The 23,346-nt window shown below is 34.1% G+C and overlaps 1 protein-coding gene across 1 annotated transcript in view; it reads right to left on the reverse strand.

The window, feature by feature from the left end:
• FMN1 (formin 1) overlaps window positions 1–23,346 on the reverse strand; it is a gene marked incomplete at both ends in the record, with an annotated part of 144,345 nt that overhangs the window by 46,899 nt on the left and 74,100 nt on the right. The window contains 6 exons of the mRNA XM_082000470.1: window positions 6,751–6,871; window positions 9,073–9,132; window positions 12,648–12,794; window positions 14,276–14,405; window positions 18,951–19,039; window positions 19,798–19,859. Coding sequence (XP_081856596.1) covers window positions 6,751–6,871; window positions 9,073–9,132; window positions 12,648–12,794; window positions 14,276–14,405; window positions 18,951–19,039; window positions 19,798–19,859 — 609 coding nt within the window. The remainder of the gene's footprint in view (window positions 1–6,750; window positions 6,872–9,072; window positions 9,133–12,647; window positions 12,795–14,275; window positions 14,406–18,950; window positions 19,040–19,797; window positions 19,860–23,346) is intronic.

The following is a 23,346-nucleotide window of genomic DNA, read 5'->3' on the forward strand; positions in this document are numbered from 1 at the left end:
TTATCGCATACTCCCTCAAAGAGGAAAAGCTGATGAGATCCACAAATATGAAGTCACTGTTCCTAACTACATCATTCATTATCCATCATACACATTGATAGGGACAATATTCCTCCTGTTGTACACTACCTGCTCCCAGATGTATACTACATAGTTACGTAACTAATGCTTAACACACACACACGTATATATTTATGTATATAAAAAGGCACACAGAAAAGTGAACAGAAAATCATAACTGTGATATTTCCAAGATTTGTTTTAGAATCTTAACATTTGCACAATGATTTTTAACACAAAATTTCTGAGGATTCTTTAGCCAAACAAAAAATATAAAAGAAAAAATTAACAGCATGCCATTGTTTAACGAACAGAAAGCTTTCTCCCTCGCCTTTGTGCACATATGCAGACATCTGCTTCCAGGGAATAAACTCTTCTAAAACATCATTGCTTTGCTCCTCTATTATATTCCTGAATCGTATTAAAACCATTCCATGCTATTCTCTATTATCACAAACTAGAAAATCTAATGGAATTTTAAGAAATCATACACTTAGGAAAATTTCCACTTAATGTATGCACATATGAACATTGCCAACGGAACACTGTCAAAATGTTAGTTTTATTGTAAAATAGAATCCAGTGCGCATACACAAAATGTGTTTTTTAATGCCTGTGTGGTATCTTTGCCAGATCAAAACAAACTGAAATAGATCTCATCCTGCTGAGGCAAGAGACTGTTCAAAAAAGGGGTCACAAAACTCTGAGAAGGAAGAGGGTGTCATTTTGTCAACTCTTGAAAACAAAATAACTGTTACTGTAGAAAGCTGTACTTTACTCTTTTCCATACACCATTCTGCATTGCCTCAAAATACATCATGTAACTGTTGAACAGTGCAAAAATATTTGCAAAATTACTCACCAGGTACAAAACAATGAGCTCCATTTATGTTAATGTCTAAAGAAATAACACACGCACCTATTTGGCTCCTTATGTTCCACAACCCAGTTCAAATTTCTATTTGCCTGCACTTCCAAAATTTTAAGGTGAATTTTAAAATTTAAAAGTATAATTAACATGAAGAAAATTAAAGTGACTAGTTCCTGGAAAGTATCATACAAGTTCTCTTCTCCTGCTGGGAAAATTTTTCTAGAACATATATATGCATTAGATGTCTAACTGCCACTTTTAAATTGACTTAAAACATTTCATTTAAATTAGAGTATGGATTCAATAGAATGAAAATATTTTAGAAAAAGACCTTTGATACTTTTTTAAATACCTGTAATGAATAAACAATCACCTTTTATTGAGAAATATCTATTGACCCAGCAAGTTATTTAGGAAGGTAACACTCAAACTGACATAATATTTAGAATTTTCATGATGTGATCCAGTAACCTTCCCATCCATAAAGCAAATCAAATAACAGACAAAAACTTTCAATATTGTAATCATTGCCTATTGATAATTATTGTATAATGATTATACTAAAATTCTATTCCATAAAACTGACTTTATCTAAGGCCATATTATGTATGAACTAAATATTTATATTCTATCTGAATAAATAATAACACATTAAATTAATTTCTCCATCTGTGCTTACATAGAAATCCTACAAAAGCTGGAAATGTCCCAGTTCATTAACTGAAAGCATCAATTAATCTCTAGAACAAAAATGGCTTATAGTTAATTAGTGGACATTTTGTTGCAAAAACCTTTAATTCAGTTAGAAGACTCTGATGGGAACACACACATTTAAGAATTTTAAATTAACTTGTTGGGAATAATACTGATTAAACTTTTCTGCTTTTATATATTTTCCTATTGGTGAATATATTCCCTTATAATCCTTGATAATAACAGATGTTGTTCCGGATTTTAAATCAGGAAGATCAGAGAGTTTTAGTCCTAAATGAGCACGGACTGATTAATATTGCTTTTTGCAGCTTCGTCGACTGTATTTATAGTGACAGTGGCTGCAAGAATCAAGAATGAGTGACCCTTTTCAATTTCCACCCATTTTTAATTTCTAAATTCTCTTCCATTCTTGTCATTATTTTCTAACACATATCCTCTTTGCAATATAATGTGATACAGAGCTCCCTGAAGAGGCACTGAATGAGAGCAATTTAGATGCAACAGTTTAGTCTGGTCTAGTCAGCCATGCTGAGACAGGATTAATTAGCTATGATGCTGGTATCAGTATGGAAACACCATGCTAGTCACATCCAGTGCCCTGGATCACTTTCTATGAAAGAGAATATATATATACATATATTAAAAAATATTTATATATAAAAATTTATATAAAAGAATATATACACACATATTTCTATCTGGAAAAGAAAATATATATATAGTCACGCCATCATTTGAGAATGAAAATAAAATAAAGCACTTGAAGAAGAGGCAGAGGAAGCCAGGTATGTTCAGCCTGGTGAAAAGAAAGCTAACTGGGGATCTAGTTTTTCACTTCAACTATCTAACGAATAGCTATAGAGAAGATGGAGCCAGACTTTTCTCAGAAATGCACATCTAAAGAAAAAGAAGCAATAGTCACAAGTTGCAGCACGGGAAATTCTCACAAGGGAGAAGGAAAAATATTCAAGACAGCGATTCAGCACTGGAACATGTGCCCAGAGAGGTGTTGGAATTTCCACCCTTACATTCGAAACTGAGCTAGCTAAGGCCCTGTACAATCTAATCTAAATATGAAGTTTGTCCTGCTCAAAGGCTTTGGACCACAGGACCTCCAAAGGTACCTTCCAGCCAAACAACCTGCACTTCTCTATGATCTTAAGAGAATTGTAATGCTTCTGCATGAAAAATATGTAAACAGCCAATGTAACATTGTAATTTCTCATCTTTTCATGCATAGTTTTACTTGCTTCCCTTTTAATCTTTTTAGAAGGGCTATACAATTTTACAAGATGGGGTTGCCATAAGCTGAAGTTTTGATGAAGTCCACTACTTAAATGTGGAAAAGTTGGGTGTAACATACTTATGCAAGATACAGATCTGTCAACAATTAGCTTAAGAGGCCCCCAATGTGAAGCCTTGTCTCTGGAGTACTGAAATAAAACCAATTATTATAGGTAGCTGATCCATGAAGTCTTGCTTCTATTTTAGATTAAATTATTTCCTTTCAGTCATGTATGTGTGCATGTAAACACCTACATATATATGCATATACACTCAGTTAAGTTAGTAAAAATTTAAAACGTATCTACAGCACTGGGGAAAAATTAGTATGAAAATGTAATGTATCTACTGGTGGTTATGAAAGAAGGTGAAAGCAAAAGTATGTGGATTTTCAATGGGATCAGAATGTTACAATGTCATAGGAAATGTAATTAGTTATGAGAAATAAAGTTCTGACTCTTGACAGTAATCAGAGTGCACCAACTACCTTGGTTTCCATTTTTAACCATTCAATAAATATCTTTGCTCTTTCAGTTGTTAAGGTCTGGAATGCTAAGAAGTTATAACAAACATTACGGTAAATGATAGAAGGAATCTAATATTGCTTTCTTTTGACTGATGGAGCAGCATTTAAAAATTCTACGAACTGTATTACAAAGAAGAGCAATGAGTATGACAGACGGAAACAATCTACAGTGCAACTAATTTTGAATAATTAAGATCGTTCAACTTTGGAGAGAGATGAATAAAAGGTTCATGGTAAAACTTATACAAGTCTAACATACTGTGGCAAAGTGGCTTTCTTTCCAAAAACATTCTTACAATTACACATTTCAAACGTCCTGTGCTTATTCCGGAAGAATACCAATCAAGTGGCATTGTCCAGTCTAGAAGGGAAATCATCTTTGGTCATAGGGAAAGGAAAAAGTGGAAATCATTGTCCTAGACAAGGAATAAAGTACCTTACAATCTTAAAATATTGATCCAAAGCAAAAAGGTTTTTTCCATACATATAAAGATTAATTAGAAAGCTAATACCTGTTAAATGAATAAAGGTATCTGCTTATGCTACTATGTAATATCTGAAAACCTTGGAAATACACTGACTATACAGACCTAGAGTGAAAACCTGAGCTTAGAGAAAACATTTTGTTTTCCTGTGACTTTAAAGTGGAACCAGATTTCACTCTAAACTTTTCGTCTCACTATTTAATATTACATTCTTTTGCACTTCTTTCCCATTAAAAGCCTATATTAAATGCATATTTTTGTTTATCATTCTTTTTAACCTAAAAATGCTCATGATTACAAAGTTTGTTCTGAAATATGTGTTAAAAACCTGTTGGATTAAGGTTCTCCAAAAATTTGTTTGAATTTTTGAGCCAAACTTTAATCTAATCCCTTTAGACTAAAGTTAGCCCGTCCCTTTAAAGTCTAATCTGAAAGACTTCAAAATAGCAAATTGTATGGAACCCAATCTGTTTATCTGAAAAGGATGAAAGGGTTTGTGTTCCATCTAGATTTGAACTTTCGGTTCCACAGTGTCTAGGTATTTCAAACTAGAGGTTTACACCATTAAGACATGCCACTCATAACAACTCAATCTCTCCTATGTTAATATCCATGATAGAAAGATAAATGAATGCTTTGATAAATTAGTAAAAAATATTTTAAAATACTAAATGATAAGTATTATGAAAAGTGTTTATCAAAATTGCCATTTCAGGCACAAGAGGTGATATTTCTCTTTTTTTTTTAATCATTCTCTACCAATCTCAAGAAAAAAGTCAGTTGCTAACAGGAACATTAGTTCGTTCCCCAAGGGCACACAAGAAAACCCCTCTTTCATTTATTGTCTTTGTCTCATCCCACTTCCAGGGTAATCCTTTTAAGACTTACCTTAGCCAACCAAACTGTGAAATAAATCCAATGTACCCTATAACACAGGCAGCCCCAGTTAATATTGTTCAAATTATTTACATCTGAAGGGCCGCGCCTGTCTGGATAGCTGGGCCCGACGCTTCTCTGGACTTGGTTTCTGCTACTCACATCTGTTTCAGCTTTAGACTTTCACTGGTAGTCTGCCAGCAGCCACAACTTTTTAATGGCTACAATAAACTACAGAGACTCATCAAATCTTTGTTGTACGTGTTAAAATTATAACCTCTTCAATTAAAATTTTGATTTAAAAATAAACTACAGCATTATCTGAAGAAAAAAATTTGAAAGGGAATGTTTGAATGAGATACAACATTTTTATATGAGTGATTGTTGCTTTGTTTAAATATAAGAGAAACTAATCACAGGAATGCTTGTTAGAATTCTGCTGCATATTTCTGAGTGATAAAATACCAACATCTGAAAACATTTTTACAACCTTTTTTGTTTCAAATCTTTGCTGTCATTAACTTTATATGTTAATTGGTTTGGCTGGGTTTCAAATACTTTTTTAAAATGGAGAATGACGGAAACAACCTCAACATAATTTTTCTAGATTTTCTATAAATACCTAAGAAAATTTGTTTTAGAAGATAGAACACAGTGATTACAAGAAAGCTGCAGTTTTTATTTTAAGTGCTAATTAAGCGTTTCGCTTTTCCTACTTGCTGTCCGTGTCTTTGCAATGTAGAACAAATATGATGCGAAAGTCACAGCCTCAGTGCAGATGCTGCAAGACTAAGATGCACGACAGCAGGACTACATGCTGAAAACATACAAGATCAAACACAGATCATGTTTCTGCACAAACTAGCCCAAAAGAGGGCAGGCCAAGGGGCTTACAGGGCCAAGCGATTAGAGGAGATAGAGCACTCACTTATGCCCGGGTCGAACAAACAACAACTGATACTTTCCTACCACTGTTAACCTTTGAAACTATCCTAAGATGGTAGTGACCTAATCCAGCAATTTCTAACTGTAAGGATAAATCATTTTGGAATGGTTTTCATTGCCTTACATTAAAAAAATTAAGCAGAATCATCTTGTTCAACTCTGATTCTAAAAGGACCCTTCCGTTTTGATGCAGAGATGTAAATGTAAGTGGACAAGCTCTACGGAAAATTAAGCAAATTTTCTCCCTAAACGCCATTTTCTACACAAAACTGCTTCAGTAAAAGTAGCAACTTTTCCTTAACAAAAAAGACAGGCTTAAAATATTCAGTTATCATTTGCTGCATTTATTTTAGAAAGTCATATGAAGCACAAAATAAAAATGATACTGCTTGGAACACTTCGAGAGCAACTCTTCCTACTTTATTACCACTCAGTACCTTGATTGATAGATGAGTTGGGTTTCTGAGCCCCTCTTTATAATAAACATTTTTAAATGTTTATTTTATGTCCCAGGGTGAAAATATTTTGAACTGGAGCTTTCCATTTCCCTTCGCTGTGCCTTGGCAAGCTGTGTTTTATTTCTACATTAATAGTATTCAACTCTTTCTTGTATAACAACAATTTAACAGCTACAAGTACTGAAGAAAGTATTTATGTTATGGAACTAACAGATATCTCCAGTTAAACACACAGTTCTGGAGAAGCCAGAGGAAAATTCACACATAACTAAAGAAAATTTCAGAAAGATTTCTTTAGAGGCCTTTTGCTTGTAAAAGGGAAAATAACTTTTCAGTATCTTCACTTTCATTTTTATTAAGTCATGAGTAGGAATTTTTTTCCCTAATTTATGTGAGTAATTTGTGCCACAGTGTAAAAACTCTAAATGAATCAACACTATAAACCTAATTAGCAATAAGAAAACCTCATAAAGGTTACATTTTAAATAGCACTTTGTTGTTAGCAGAACAAATGTGAAAGTTCCCAGTTACCTTCTAGATCTCTCTTCAGTTTCCTTAAGTCTTTTATTAGGTCTTCAAACTTAACTTGGGAGGCCTGGAAAAAATCCTGTGGTTCTGGTAAAGGAAAAATACTCTTGTCTGTTCCTGCTTCCTAAACAAACAAACAAACAAACAGGCCACTATGAAAATTGAATGCATTTACAGCAAAATAAATTACTTTTTTTGAAAGATCATCTATGAAACACTATTATAAAACTCCAAAAATAATATATTTTAAATCATTCTTACTAAAACAACATATATATAAGTCAAGAAGAAGTCCTGGCCATTCTGAGTGTTGAAACTTCCTTTTAGATGTTGTAAAACAAACTATGCTCAATTTAAACTATGAAACAACATTGAGCTCACAACATTTCGGTTCATTTTATATCAATAAAGGTTGAGATAAGGGATTAGAAGGTTTTAAAAAATACATAACATGATTGCCTATTTTAATGCAACAAGTGCTCTTATGCCAAAAGCTTGTAGTTTCACTCTCTCCCAATTCATTAAATATAGACACACTTTATAAGCGTAAATTGAAAACAGTATTTATATATTGTCTGCAGTATTTTATGCAGGTAAAAATATGCAGTTGAAGGTTTACGTGGCTAAATAAATCACATGGGTTAATGTCTGTATGGAGCTCCTAAGTATATACCTTATTTTTAGCACAGCAAGAAAAAAAAATCAGAGGTAAAAAAAAAACCCCAAAACAAAAAAATCCTTACAAGCTTCAAAGCAGTATTTCTAGTGGAAATTTAATAAGTAAAGTATATAAATGGTATTGATATGACACTGCCATGTATAAGCATATACTAGTGAGTTTAAAACACTACCTTTGCACAGATTTCAGTCTGTCATAAAGGAAAACTCATTGGTTGGGGAACTGTGTTGTGAACAGGGGAAAAATAATTTTATTACTATAAAGATATGAACATTCAGGGGGAAAAATGTACAATTTACATTATGTCCATTTCCTCCCAAGGAAGAGAAACTGTTTTGTTCTACAAAATTCCCTGAAGTAAAATTAAAGTATAGTAGAAAGTTTGCAGAAATACTAGAAATTTAAATAAATGAATTAGAAAGCATTAGCTTCAGCATTATTAAAAAAGAAGAAAATAATACATATGTCAATACCCTAATAACTAAGAAACATTATAGGCTAGACAAAGTTGCTTTTGTTATGAGGCATTTTACAAGAAGGGTACTTAAGCTAAAGTAATAACACTTTATTTCCCTGCTCAAAAAAAAAAAAAAAAAAGAAAAAAAGGAAAAAAAAGGAAAGAAAACACATACAGATCTACATATCTGATAGTTTTTAATCTCTTCTACAGCTCAGCCCCAGGAGCCATTTCACAGGCTCCTGACATACAGACTCTCTTTATTAGTGTTAGAGATCATAGAATCATAGAATGGTTTGGGTTGGAAGGAGAACTTTAAAAATCATCTAGTCTAACCTCCCCGCTGTGAGCAGGGAAATGTCTTCACTTACTTTAGTCTTACTCCTGGAAAAAATACTCATGACTACTAACACAACAATTCAACACCCTTATGTCAGAATTAAAAAAAAGAAGAAAGAAATAAAAATAAAAAATAAAAAAATTATTTGTATTCAAGCAGACATAGGGCCATGAAAAATTATATTAGTCTTAGATTCAAAGATTAGGTAAAGGCATCTTCTTAATCTCAAAAATAAGCAACTACGTACTTAAAATCAATTAACAGTGACATTTTTATTTAAAAGACAGTAGTTCAAATTTCCCACTCAAAACCTGTGGGCACTGCTGATATCTGTCAAAAAGCCTCACAAATGTAACTCACTCAAAGCAGCAGCCACACCTCTTCCCACATTTTCAACCTCTACCTTCATCCCTATCAGCTGACTCAACTATCTTAAAGCACCAACCCCTTCCTGCATTCCGTCAGGACGGAAATCATGCTTCTGTCTTCCATTATTACCCCACCAGAACAGGATTTACAGTGTTAGAATTTACCAGTGTTAGAATACAGTCTTCTAATGTAAGAAGACTGTAGCCACCACCTGCCCAGTCTGCAACAGTCACAGGCAAGTGCCTGCGGTGGGTAGTTCAAGGGGTAACGTAAAGTTTTCCAAAGCTGTATCATAAAAACTATAGCAAATTTCAGACCTATTGATGTCCACAAATTTTATAGGAAAGCAACAGAAACAGGCTTTTGTTTTTCCATCAGAGCTACTGTGTTCAGATGTTAAAAACCCTAATATAAACCCTTTCACAATCTCTTAAAGAAACCTACTTTTGGCGAGGCTGATCCAGTGAATGAATCTTTTACCTTATCACAATGGCGTAGGTAATATATCACGACGTAATCCACAAGATTAATACCATTATCCTAAGAAAAAATAAATATATGATTAAAAACGTGTCTGATTAAGACTGTTTCAAGTGAGTGAAAATTTACTCTTTCAAAACAAACATATTATTACTTTATATTGCTGTGAGGAATAGGACTCGCAGTATCTTCAGGCCTGGTGTTACTGACCAATCTTTTATAACATAAGCTTGACCGTACCACCACAGGACCTAGAGCCTCTTTTGGTTCTAAATACCAAAAAAGAAAACATGCACTGGGAAGCTGTCTCCTTATCTTTTTTTAATAATACAAGGCATTACTGAATAATAATATTAACTTGAATAATAATATCAATTAATAATAGTATTCTTGAATATAATATTAACTAAATATTACAGTCACCTCAGGTATATTAAGGTGAACTGCATTTTTTGATTCCTCTAATCTCAATTCTGTAATGGAGATCTGAAAAAGACATAGATATTTTTCATATTTTACTCCAAATATAAAACCAGATAGCATGTACCTAATAAGTATATTTCATGGCCTGTTGCCTTATAAATATGAATTTTAATACTCACTTTGTGGAATCATAATTTCCACGGTCCTGCATACAACAACTGTACACAACATCATTTTATTTTGTTACATGTCACTGGGTCAGTATAGGCAGATGAACCAAAGGAAAAGTGTAAAATTGCGACTTATACGTTACAGGGTGCTGTTCAACAACATAAAAGTATTGTAATATAGGGAATTATATCTGGAATGTCTTTGAAGTTTTTTTGGATCTTGTATATTGCCAGGTATCAGGACAAACATTTGTATGCGAATAACGCCTGAGTTCCTGTACAGATCTGCCTCACCTATATTAAAGCCTGCAGCACATTATATTTTATTAATATCATACACCAGCAAAATTCTTAAGTAAGCAAGTCATTGCTGCCATGCAGAGAAATCCACTCTGCTTGTATAACAGAAGACATTGCTGGCAGGTCACGTGACAAAAAGGAACCAAAGTGACTCATGAACATTTGATTGTCCTTTTAGAGTAAAATACACCTGTTATTCTATTTTCTATCTGCTAAACTATCAAACGTATTACTTTAGTTTAAAGAGTATTTGCAGAAGTCAAAAAACAGAGATTTTTGAAGTGGTGAGCTACATTTTTTTAAAAAACCTCTGTATCAAGTAACTTTCTAGACTCATGTGACAACAAATGACTTTTATGTGAAATAAGAGATATTTAACATTGACTCTTTATCTTAGATCCTGGAATTCAGCTTACCTAGACATAATATTGCTTGCTGGCAATTCTCAAAAAGGGAATAACGGGACACAGGAAGGATACCTTAGTGTTCAAATATACAAGACTGCATTCTTCTTCCTTGCAAATATGGTCTACCAATTACCTCTGGGGTTTCTGCCTGTAGCAGCTGGCCCCTTTGAGATTTTATGCATTTTGGAGACTAGTCTAAACTAATAATATATTTATTTTGGCTACCAGGAAACTGTAAATACTGTAATTTTTTAGCTTGCTTTGCTAAGGAACAAATCTTATGCAAGTATGCTGTACAGCTGTCACTCCTTTTCATAATTAATAATTTTGGAATGTGCTGGCTAAACTCAGCCAAATCGGAAGGTCCCAGAGAGAATTAAATTCTTACAAGTTTATGGTTAGATAGATGAGCAAGACTAAAATTAGTACTTCTACTGAGAAAAGTCAGGCAAAGCTCAGTTGTTTCACATTTTTCTTCATGTCAGCTGGACAACCAATGAACACCTGAGTACTGGGAAACTTGGCCTGGTTCTAGTTTAGCTGCATTGTATTGTGTCTTGTCCATGGAGTAGGACTGGAAGAAAAGTGGTCATAGGGAACAGCTGAACCATTGCAGCGAAGAGGAAAGCAAGAATTAGAATCATAGAATTATTTAGGCTGGGAAAGACCTTTAAGATCATCAAGTCCAATCGTAAACCTAACACTGCCAAGTTCACCACTAAACCATGTCCCTAAGCACCACATCTACACGTCTTTGAAATACCTCCAGGGACGGTGACTCAACCACTTCCCTGGGCAGTCTGTTCGAACGCTTGACCACCCTCTTTCAGTGAAGAAATTTTTCCTAACAGCCAATCTAAACCTCCCCTGGCACAGCTTGAGGCTATTGCCTCTCGTCCTATCGCTTGTTACTTGGGAGAAGAGACCAACACCCACCTCGCTACAACTTCCTTTCAGGTAGTTGTAGAGCGAGATAAGGTCTCCCCTCAGCCTCCAGACTAAACCACCCCAGCTCCCTCAGCCACTCGTCATAAGGATTCTTCTCTAGACGGTTCAACAGCTTCGTTGCTCTTTGGACATGCTCCAGCACCTCAATGTCTTTAGCAGACAAAGGACTCAAATCCATTGGAAAAACTTTCATTAATATAGTCACTGAACAATTCATTAAATGTGTTTTTACACTTCGTTAATGATGGTGTTCAGAAGCAAAATAAAAAGCTCCCTAGACATACTGCTTTCCTGACATTGCCTGTCTCACAAACACATTCCTATGTACATGAGGTATAATCGGGAACAAAAGCTTAAAATCTACCTTTCTTGTAGTTCAAGAGAGCACTTCACATAGGAAAAGAGGAAGAACATGAAAGAACGGGGTTTTTTCTCACCCTCCAAATCTGTACCAGCATCAGCAGAAAATACCTCCTATTCTTTGTTGTTTCATATATCCATGTGGTGTCTAGGTATGCTTTAGCAAAGAATGACTTTGAGAAGTGTTTCCATTGCCTACGTTACCTAGCACCTCCTCCTCTGCCCTGCTGAAATAAGGAACAAAGTAACCTCATATCAAAAGGTATCCAGAGTTTGTTTGAGCCTGACTTTGATCCTAGCATGACTAATCAAAAACGTACTAGTGGTTCTCAATTTTTGACAAAATAATTTACTGCCATCTATGAGCATTTTCTCATGCATGCCATTCAGAATTCATGCCCTACATCCATTTAACTGCCAATTCAAAAAGAAAAAGACTGAAAATATCTTGTTGGGTCTGAGACATCTCTTTGAAGAGGATTAAAATCCTGTATATTATATATTTATATCCTTTACACATAATTCCTTATTGTATATGCTACACTGAACCTTTACTGCTATTTTGTTTTTAAGCACTTTTACTCACCTACAGCTACCTTAAGTTAAGGGCAAGAGAAAAGAATGGGGACATTTACGGACAAAGAGTTCAGCAGTCTGTGCTCGCTCACTTCATTCTAACCTACTGTAATTAAGTCCCTACTAGTAAAAGAGAGACACAGAAGTTCTCACATAAGGTAATTGTCCTAGTAGTACCAAATAGGAGAAACTAGAGATTATGGAAATACGCACATGTGCAGAAGGAGGTGAAAAGCTGGGAGAAAAAAAGCAAGAAAATGGTACAAAGTGCCTTGCTCTTTCAAGCAAGAATAGTAAGAAATAAGAAAAGGCTAACTTTTGACAGATGATAGAACAAAAAAAAAAAAAATCACTTGAGAAAAATTATCTTTAATTAAAAATGAGTACTTACTCTGCTTTTGACGTCCTTTAGTTTGGGAAGTATTTCCAAACCAAATCCATCAGCTTGACCTCGGGTCCTATTTCCACCATTCATATAATTTCCAAAAGCCAGAATCAAACCTAAAATTTCCTTTACACTTGTCATGTTCAGCAAAGCCTGGAAAATGGATACTAGTCTGTAACTTCTGTTGGCACAAAAATTCTAATTGCTAATATAAAAACACTTTTTAAATTTTATTTTTGATAGAGGTTTTATTTCTTGTGTGTTTTTACCCCTCTAGGGAAAGGAAGCTAAAACCTGTACAAAAATCAAACATTTAAAAGAAGCATGTATTAGACTGTATTTGCTTAAGATACTATGTTTAGCTTAATCTATTATGAAGCAAATTATATGGCATCATATACTATGTAGATGACAAAAAGATTAATGGAATAAGATTACTAAGCATTCTTAGTAGCCTTTAAAAAACTTACAGACAAGGTGCTTTATTATGAGTTTGCATAATGCACAGTCAAATGGAGATGTACTATTTTTGCTTCCTCTGGATAAGACTCGGAATGTTATATTCAGTCTGCTACTCATTCTTCCTGGTGCTCCGGAAATTCGCATTTCTGGATCCATACTTAATGCAGATATACCAGGGCTAAGAACTAAATTACTATGCCTCAAAACAGAAAAGAAATCTAGAAACACAGTGGAGAACTAATAAATTATTTTAATTTACATATGAAGACATCTATCTTGGCAATCTAGAATCTGAGACCATGGGCCTAATTCTTAATTGTGTAGCCTTACACTACATGTTGGATAAATCAATTGTAGTGTGAGCTCCTCGTAAGTAAACTGAGGGCATTACCACTTTCCCTATCTCATACAAAACTGATTCCTTATTTATGTCTCCTTTTGAAAGGGAACACTAAGTGACTATTTTTATTGTTAAAATACACAAAGAAATCCAAAGGGGTAGAGCATGGGTACTTTGTGGCAGCAAAGTTAATCAAAAGCTAATCTTCAAATCGGAGGAAAAAAAAAAATCAAATACTGTCCTGACCAGGTTGTTATACATTTAGGTCAATATTTAATTTATCTTTTAATTCTTATCTCATTCTACTTTTCATATTTTATTTGTTATAATTTCAAAATCTTGTCTTTAGTCTTTCATAGTATAGAAATCTTAGGTAAAGCTTTGTCAGGTACTAAAAAATCTGCTGATTAGAGTTAACAGAAATGTATAGATACCAGGGGAGAGTAATAAGCTAATGAACGTGACAGGCATCTATTGCTGTTGGCATCAACAGCGATATGCAAAAAAAGTAAGTTTGCAAGGCTGTGTACTAAACTAGTCTGATATTTAATTTCTGTTTTATGGAGATTACCTATTACTCTACTTCATGTGCAAAGTAATAAAAATGCAAATAAAAATAAATTTTCCTATGTAGAGCAAAGGGCATTACATAGAACTCACCTTCCCTCTTTCCTCCTCCTTTGGCTCTTAGAAGCAGCTAAAAGATGTAATATATTTTTATTTTCCTGATAAGCCAATAACCAGGCTTAAGGTTCATCACTTACAGTAAAAAAAGAAACATGAATACTCTAAAATATATTTATGCTTTTAGTCAACTTTCATTAGGACTTACCTTGGAAACACGAGTTATGATATCAACTTTCCGGTGCACTGATGTTATCCCTTCAGAGAAAACTGACTGGAAGATAATACACTGAGCTCGTTCTGTGAAGTTGGGGATCTGAGATAACTCATATAAAAATCTGTGGAAAAAAAGAGTATTAACTAATCTTTATATTTCTTATCTGTGCGGCACACAATGGATCAAAGATGTAGTATTATGAAATATACATGCAATCTTTCCTACTTGGAATCAAATCTGACAGGATTTATAATTGTTATATTCTTTATGCTCAGTGGGTTAAGAAATCCTGTTAATATCAAGAAAAAGGCAAGACACTAATCATTGTCACAGTAATCCGTTAACTATCGCAGCTGCAAAAGAAAAGGAAAGACCTAGAGACACACTATCTATTTACTGTTTTCACTCATGTGTTTTTGCTTCCCTTAAAAATGTGCCCAGCAATACGGAACTTAGTATATTCCTACAAGGTTATTTCATAATATAAAAAGTCTGCCAAGAAATTTCTTCTGATGCTCAGCCTCAATTTTCTTTTACTACTTTGCACCACACTTCCAATTACAAAGCAGCATGTTTTACGGTAATGCACCTAGCCATGTATTTAGCTCTAAAATACTTGCAGATTATCTCTCTCTTCAGTCACTGTTCAGCAAAGTTACTAACCCTTTATCTGCTCTTCATCTGTCCTCGTATATACACTTTCCTCATGAGTCTATTCCAGCTTTCTTCCTTTAACTCTTTGGTAAATAAAAATAAATTGAAGTATATTCAACAGCTCCAGTTCGGGTATCACAAAATGAAAGCATCCCAAAGGCATGAGTAATTCCTCCCTTTTCTTCAATTTAAAATGTAAGAGCTTGGCTAAATAACACAAGAAGCTTTAGCATTCCTTATAACAACAGGGTTTGCATAATTTGCTGTGTGGGTTTTGAGTTTAGAATTTCAGTGATACACATGCTGTCTTGAAATCCAGAAACAAGCTGTCTTTTGCTCCAATACCACCTTAGAAACATCTTCTAATCGCCTGTCTACAGATACCCTTACATTCCCCATTAACACAACGCGGTAAAGTCTGTGAACTATTATTAGCTTGAATTCTTATTACATTTATTTTAATTATTTAAGCCAATACATTTTATTTGTCCAAATTATTTCTTTTTCATAATAAATAATATCGGTATCTTCAAATCTGCTTTATAAAGTTCTCATGTAATGCTTTGCTGAATGCATAGTGACTGTCTAAAAAAACAGCAAAATCCACCTGTGGCTGGCATGAAATACTATGTTTTAATTGGAATATCATTTCTTTCCTCCTTTTTCTTTCTTGCATGATGAAAAAAATCTATTGTGACAGTAGGATTGGGGAGGCCTGGCTTGGCTTTACACTTAAGCAGTGGGAAAAAAAGAAATGCCAAGCTGGTATTAATAAAAATGCTTCCTATTGGGAATGAATGGTATTGCCAGGAAAAAAAGAGGATACTTTGCACTTTGTGTGAGAGAAACAAAAGAAAGAAAAACCCAAACTGCTTCACTAAAGTTCTAACATACATACATTTTAAAAGTTTAAATTTAAAAAAAATCAGATGACACATTTCTTTCCTTCCCTTGAAAACGGAAATCTCTCCTACACTGCTGGTCATCCAAGTACAAAATAATTGTGCCGAGCATTAAACAAGCATCAACATAAAAAGAAAATGTCTCCAGATTTTGGAATTCAAAGTATTCAATGTAAATATCCAGACAGAACACTTATAACTAAAATCTGTCACAAAAAGGAATCTTAGTGACAACAAATGTAGTTACTAAACACAAAGTCATGGCATGAATCTGTGGTTATGATAGACAAACCACCAATTCAGGTGGACAAAACTTTCTGAGAGCAAACAATATTCTTAGTTCAGTCATTTTTGCAATTTTAGTCTAAGAAAAGTATGATTTTAAGTTAAAGTAACGATGACAATGACTGTGACATAGCTTTTTGATGGGTTTCTCATTGCTACACTTCTTATGGCCTAAAGTAAACATAGAGAATTTGCTGTTCATCACTGTGAGGTCCATTTTTCTCCTCTCCTGAAGAACTTGAGAACTTTTTTATCCTACCAGAATCTTGTAGTAAAGGACTCGAGAGTACTTTCACTGATCCTATGGAGATAAGCTATTTATCATTTCACATTTATCCACATTTGAAGAACATAAAATTTAGAAATAATTTTGGGGAAAAAAGGTGAATCTAATCCTGCAAGCTTCTAAGTAAGCCAGCAGGATTTAAACTGAAGTCAAAGGAAAGTGGTCTTCAAAGAGAAGCAAATGGCATTACTTGGACAGCAATTATTAATAGCTCACTACTCCCTGAATTCAAACCACATACAAAAGAGGAAAGCTCAGTACCATATTTTGCTACTACTTCCTTCATTAGTATTTCTTTCACAGTAGAGAGAACTTCACAGAGATGATATTACAGCTAAAAGAGTCTTCTTGGAAACTAGCTAAAGCATCTGTATCCTGCTAGGAAAGCCCCAAACTGTGGCCAATTGTGCATATAAATCTTTATCATGTTAATGAATATTAGCATTTTAACAACTATTACCATGAAGCATAACTTAGGGGCGCATTGTCATGTTGCTGTCATACTTACAGTTTGTGCCAACAACAGCAAATTTAACATGGCAGCAAAACAAATTAAAATCACATGTGCAGGAGAGCATCAGTGATATCACTAAAGCTTTCTATTTCTCTGATAATCCAAGCATTTAAAAATGGCAAAGATTTCCTTTAGACTTCAGTGAATTCATGTCAATGGTTTCATTATACAAATGCTTATTACTAGTGTTTGCAGCTATTATGACAAATGGTTTAGTTTGCACTTTTGTTCTGATCCTCATTAAAGAAAATACATGAGGCTTATGCCCTGCAGCAAATATTTTAATCACACATAAAAATTTAGCACTTTTCTGTCTCTAAGGTTTTATGGGGTTAGTATACATAGTACAGTTCTAACAAATCTCCAGTTCTGCATTTAGGCTTAGAGGCTGACTTAAGACAACAAAACCAGCAGCACCTCATCTACTGAGTTTTCAGAAAGGACATTATTTTGGAGTTCAAATAAAATATACATAAGTGCATCATCAGCAAATTGTTTCCCCCTTCAGGCAACATTTTAAAAAGCTAGTTTTCTTAACCTATGTAGTTTAATAATAGGGTAAAAATGGGATACTTAAGACTTGCAGAGAGAACACAAAGAGTTGATAAAAAGTAGCTTTTGTCTTTAACACTACTATTTCACACTGAATGATCAGGCGTAACTGCTTTATTTATAGTTCTTCACTTCTAATTATGGAACAATGATAGCATAAATGCAACTTTGTGTTTAATTGAGATCAACCTCTCTCCACTATAATTTACAAAACCAGACAACCTTTTAAAACTCTAGAGCTCTGCAAGATTTGTATTCTCCAGAACATAAAATGCATTAATATTTATTTCACTCAGACATACAGCAAACATATTTCCAAAGATTCAAGCTCTGGAAAACATCAACTAGTCACACAATGTGTTCTTATGCCCCAAGCCAATGCAATGAAAGCCACGGGTATGGGATGCAAGAACAAGCTAGTATATACACTTCACAGATATTTGTCTTCTTAAGTCTTACTTAAGAATGATAGCCACTCTTAACCAAGAGTAAGCATGACAGCCTCACCTCCCAACATTAACCTATTTCCTAGTGGACAGTCACAAATGAGTATTTAGCCGCCTTGTGTTAGGAGAAAGAGGAAAAAAAAAAATCTGCTCTTCACCAGTAACATTTTCATGGGAAAAAAAGGTATGAAGATGTAATACGTCTGACATCAACCAGTCATATGCTATCTCTGTTGATTCTTCCTCCCCCACCCTTTCTTACACCAAAGACAGCAGAAAAGACAAAAACATACAAGAGGGCAGGGAGGCCTCAGGGCAGGAAATTGCACTGTGATTAGAAGAGGAGGATGGAAGTACAAAGGGGAAAATAGCAAAGTAGCAGAAGACAACCACCATTGGTAGGCCAAAATCTGAAACCAAATGTATACACTAAAATAAAATTCAGGATTACCATTCTGTTCGTGAATTCTTGTGATTTTCACCTTGGTCTAAGGTTTATTACAACAGAAGGAGCAACACTTAAGAAGTTTTTCAGCCTAACAGTTGTCACTACCCACAACAGTCGCAGGAGATGAACTGTGGAATCAGCCTTGTAGGTCTTCAATCAGCATGACTAGAGTGTACATTGTGTCTTTCTCACAGGACTCACCAAAACCCTCTCTTTGTGTAGCTCTTTCAAATAATCAACAAGCAAAATCAGTCTGTCACTGCTTCCTAACATTTTAATATAGCCCTAAAAGCTCTAAGGGAAGGATAAGCCTTTTACAAATGTGAGAATGGGAACAGAAATTTATTGATTCAAGGCTACATATTTTATCAGTTCTGGTGGTGCAAGTTGACATAGTAAAATCTGTCATGTCTGAAAAAAGTTGTGTATGTGATTAAGGCAAAGTTTACATTATGCCTTGAAATACACAGAAAAGTTAAAAATTCGCTACCAATAATTATGTATCAAGATCCCTTTTAATGTATCAGCAAAGGACTATACTATATAATAATAAAATATTAAAAAAACCACCCAACTTACTGTTCTGGTTTATCCAGAAGTTTCAGATCCTCCTCTTTTGAAGTCTGATAATATTGCTTGATTTTCTCCAGTTCATCCTTTTGTGCTCTCTGAGTGAATTAATTGAAAGTAATTAATATCAAATTAATAAATTACTAATTTACCTGCTTGTCTGCAAATAACAATTTTTTTTTTTTTGTGAAACGTTTAGACCATGCATAAGAGTGAGGCCTAAAGATCCATGATAAACTCCTTCAGTGCCCTGCAGTGACATTCACCACCAACGGCCACAAAGCAGAGCATCCTTGTTGAGCACAGCACTACATATGCTGCTATAGGATGCTCCACACAATTTAGGTCGGAGAGGTAGCTCTGAAATCTCTACAGCCAAGTGTGAAAGTATTCTTTCACACAACTTCAGAGTCACACAGTTCATGAATGCTATATGCTACAGAGCAACTTGGGTAAGGACAGCAATGCACTAGCCCGAGTTAACTGATTTAGTAGCCACTTACATCTTGAATGAGAAAAAGCCAGCATGTTAGCACAAAAAAGGCCTTAAGAACAGTATTTTTCAGGCAGTTCAGGAGAGCACACAGATAGATGTTATACCTTTTGTTAAATTTTAACCTGATTCCAAAGGCACTCCATTGTTTTAAATTTGACATTTAAGAACTAAGCCAGTAAGAGAAATATGCATGTCAAAGGGTATTTTTTTTATGTTACCTATTTTATTACTGTTAAATTCCTTAAAGACTTTTTCTATATGATGCCTCTAGCCTAAAATGACAACATAAAATAAAACTTTACTTATTCTGTGTCTGAGATACTATGGTGATTAACCACAGCTTTACCCCAGTTTACTTACATTTTCATATAGCGCTTCCAGTGTTTCCAGATCTACTATGGAGTCATCAACACACAGTATAGCTGTATAGAATATAATCACAAATTAGATGCTCATACTTAAGAGTTCAATTTTGTTTCCTGAGAAATGTACTAAAGAGATCTGGCCTAGCTAAAAATATAATACGTAACAATAAATAATATTTTATAATAATAAATGTGTATATATGCATATATTTACATATTATGTATATAATAAACGTAAATGTAAATTGTACCCAGTTTATATTTTATTATTTTCAGCATTTTATTTTTGTTCTGACTTCCAAGTCACAGCACTCATGCAAGAACTTACTATAAACTCTGTCTCAGGAGAATTTTCCTCTCCAGTATGCTCAGCAGTCAAAGACATTACCTGCCAGGTACTCAGCTGATTGTGTAGCTGGCCAGGCAGGAGAACATGAGACCTGATACCAGACAATGAGCAGCACAGATTTCATGGTAGCTTAGAAGGCTGGATAGGAAGCAACTGAGAGTTAGCGTATTTAGGTCTCCCTATGTGCATGGGAGATCAGGGAGATCCACTTGTCTTGGGGCTAGCAGTCTTGGGAAGTAGACAGGTAGACAAACTTGCAAGATTTGCAAGTTGCAAATTTGCAAGCACAAAAGATCGTGCTACTGATTTTCAAGGTATCTTCATATAGCAGCTCATGTTTGAGTTAGCTTTATCCACCAGAAAACTACCCACATGATACTTTCCATTGTTTTTAAATTTTAAACATCACATAGAGATACCTGAAGTATACTGTTCAATGATTAATTATGCCTCATTACTAAAAATGAAGTCTGAAAATGTTTCCTATCTTATTTCCAATGTTACTACATTTGGAATATATGGCATTAGGTGTTTTGAACATTTGTAAATCCTATTACAATTTAGGCAATGTATTGAGACTCTTCTGAAAACTAAATAGAATTGGTTCATGGTGCTTTCTAATGTTCTCTAATGTCAAATTCCAGTAAGCTAAGAGATGCACAATAGAAGAGAAATAACTTTGGATGTTTAATTTTTCTGAAACCAGCATTTCATCAAGATTCATAATGGGACTGGGCACAATTTCTGAACTCCTCCTTATGTTTAAATGTTACTGGGAACATTAATCCCAAAAGAATCAAGCTTAAAGCCTCTACCAATTTTCAACGTAACTCATCATTAGCCAGTACCTGATAACTTTTAATTTCAACTGTACTATATTTCTTCAAAGGAAACTTGACTGCTTGTGAATTTAGAAGATTTTAAAAGGTCCTGCTGCATTTGCGATCCATGTTTGAAAGGGGCAAGGCACACATCTTTAAATAATTATTTAAAAGTAATAAGCTTTCGCCTGCTCTTCCACCTACCCCACGATTTTACATTGTGAAATTAACCAGCAGGCTAGTAAATTTTCTCTGTGGCAGGCTAATTAATTTTATTAAAAGGTCCAATGACATTTAGAATGCTTTAAAATTTTGCCTGTCAATTATGATTCCATCTGTTGACATTACACCCTGGTTAGAAGTAAAGAATTATACCGAAGACAGTATCAGTGAAAAAAAGCAGTATCTCCAACTATATTTGTCCTGTTGGAAAGATTAAAAAAAAAGCTCAAGAGTGTAACCAAATATAAAGCCCAAACCACAGAGTTTGACAAAAATCTTTGTTTAAAGAAAATCATTAGGGATTGAACCCATGAGATCATCTGTTGGCTTTTGCAAGATGGTCCTATAAGTTGCATTATCTTCTATATTATCCAAAGAAATTTCAAAAGAACCTAAGAGATTGTAAAAATCTATCGGAAAATTGGTTTCACAGTCCAATATAGTTAATTGTTAAGATATTAAAATATGCATATTGAGTTCAAAAACTTCCCCTTGTGGTTTCACTTTCATCCTATTTTGGAATATTTCTCTTACAATGAGAAATTTATTTATCCAGAGCTATCTAGAAAAGCAACTTCTTGGAGGTAATTTGAACCTGTACTAGAAATGCAAAACATGTAAATGTAACTCATAGTAGCTTTTTTAGGTACAGAATTACGATGAACTACTGTTACTACTATTACAATGAGAGGAAGTGGTTTGAAAAAAGAACACTTTAATAAGAATATCAAGATCTGCACATCTAACTGGAATTTTCAATCAGATATTTGTCACAAAAAAGGCCCCAAAAATCACAAAGTGGTTTTTAATGCTAAATTTTCTTATCCATGTTTCTGTACTCAACACCAGTTCTAACAAATCAACATTGTTTTGTGACATGATAAAGCAAAAAATGTTTGGGATTAAACTAATAAAATACAATCTGATAAGTGAACACATTTTAAACAGAATTAACAATAATCTGTGTTAAGAGACATTAATATTAATTATTTTCTCTTCTGTGCAAGTATGTGATTGTATAAATGCACCAAGAAAATATTTTCTGATTTACTTGCTATACAACCTGTCCTGCTATTATTGGCAATGACCATGCAGACAGGCTGCAGTTAAAAATCTAGCCATATTACTCAATTCAGTGATAGCTGGACAGCTCAGGATGTCACTCTTAAAAAGTCAGTACTGCCAGAACCCACACAAACTTCTTTATTTCATCTTCATGTATTTTAATATCTTTATCTTTGTCCTTATATCCTTTTTCATTCAAACTGATCAAACTTAATGCCATACACATTTGGAGCAAAAGATAAAAACAAAACCATGTAAAATTATGAAGATTGGCTCATTTTTGAAAAAAGAAGCACTGATTTTGAAAAGCTGGAAGAAAACCCCAAATTCACAGGTGTCTCAGTATTCTTCATGTTCTTAAAATACAGCATGTGCAATACATTCACAGTATGTTGTGTAAATTAACTTGAGTTGGGGGAGCTGAAAAACCCCCATTACACTAGATCAAAGAAACTAATTATTTTACTTATTACTTAGAGTTACAACTTAACTTTTCTGTGAAAAACAAAACCCAGTTTTAATTATATGTATATTAGCATTATTAAAATGAATAAAAACCTTGGTAAGTTTTTCAGAGTGCTCTTCCTGATACAGTGAATTTAACCACGATACTTTACTGCATTAAATCTCATTATACCAAGACTCACGTAAGTGTTAAGTAATATAGGTGAAGTACCATAAATCTACAAAAGAGGCTCCAAAACAATTAATAGCTATTACAATATCAATCATCATCGGTGGTTTTTACTTTTATCTTGCTTTCTAGTTAGCTGTCTTCCTTACACTGTCAGTTCGGTTAGAATATTTCACCTACACCTCACAATATGTCGAAAGGAAGTAGACTCATGCTGTGAAAAGCTGGTAATTTTATTGGGTTCCTCTACCTTTAAAAAATCTGTTACTTGGCCAAGTCTGGTTTCTGAGATCCTTTTTTGCAGGGAAATTGAGGCAAACATTTTTATGTGGCCTATGGTGTCTGCTCACAACAAGAAGAATTTATATACACAAGGATCATTAGTGCAGGGTTGCACCCATTAGGATATAATAACCGTCAGCTAGGACAAAAAACAGATCAGCATCATGCATT

The sequence above is a fragment of the Phaethon aethereus genome (genome assembly GCF_964289735.1).
Source record: "Phaethon aethereus genome assembly, chromosome: 5".
NCBI lineage: Eukaryota > Metazoa > Chordata > Aves > Phaethontiformes > Phaethontidae > Phaethon > Phaethon aethereus.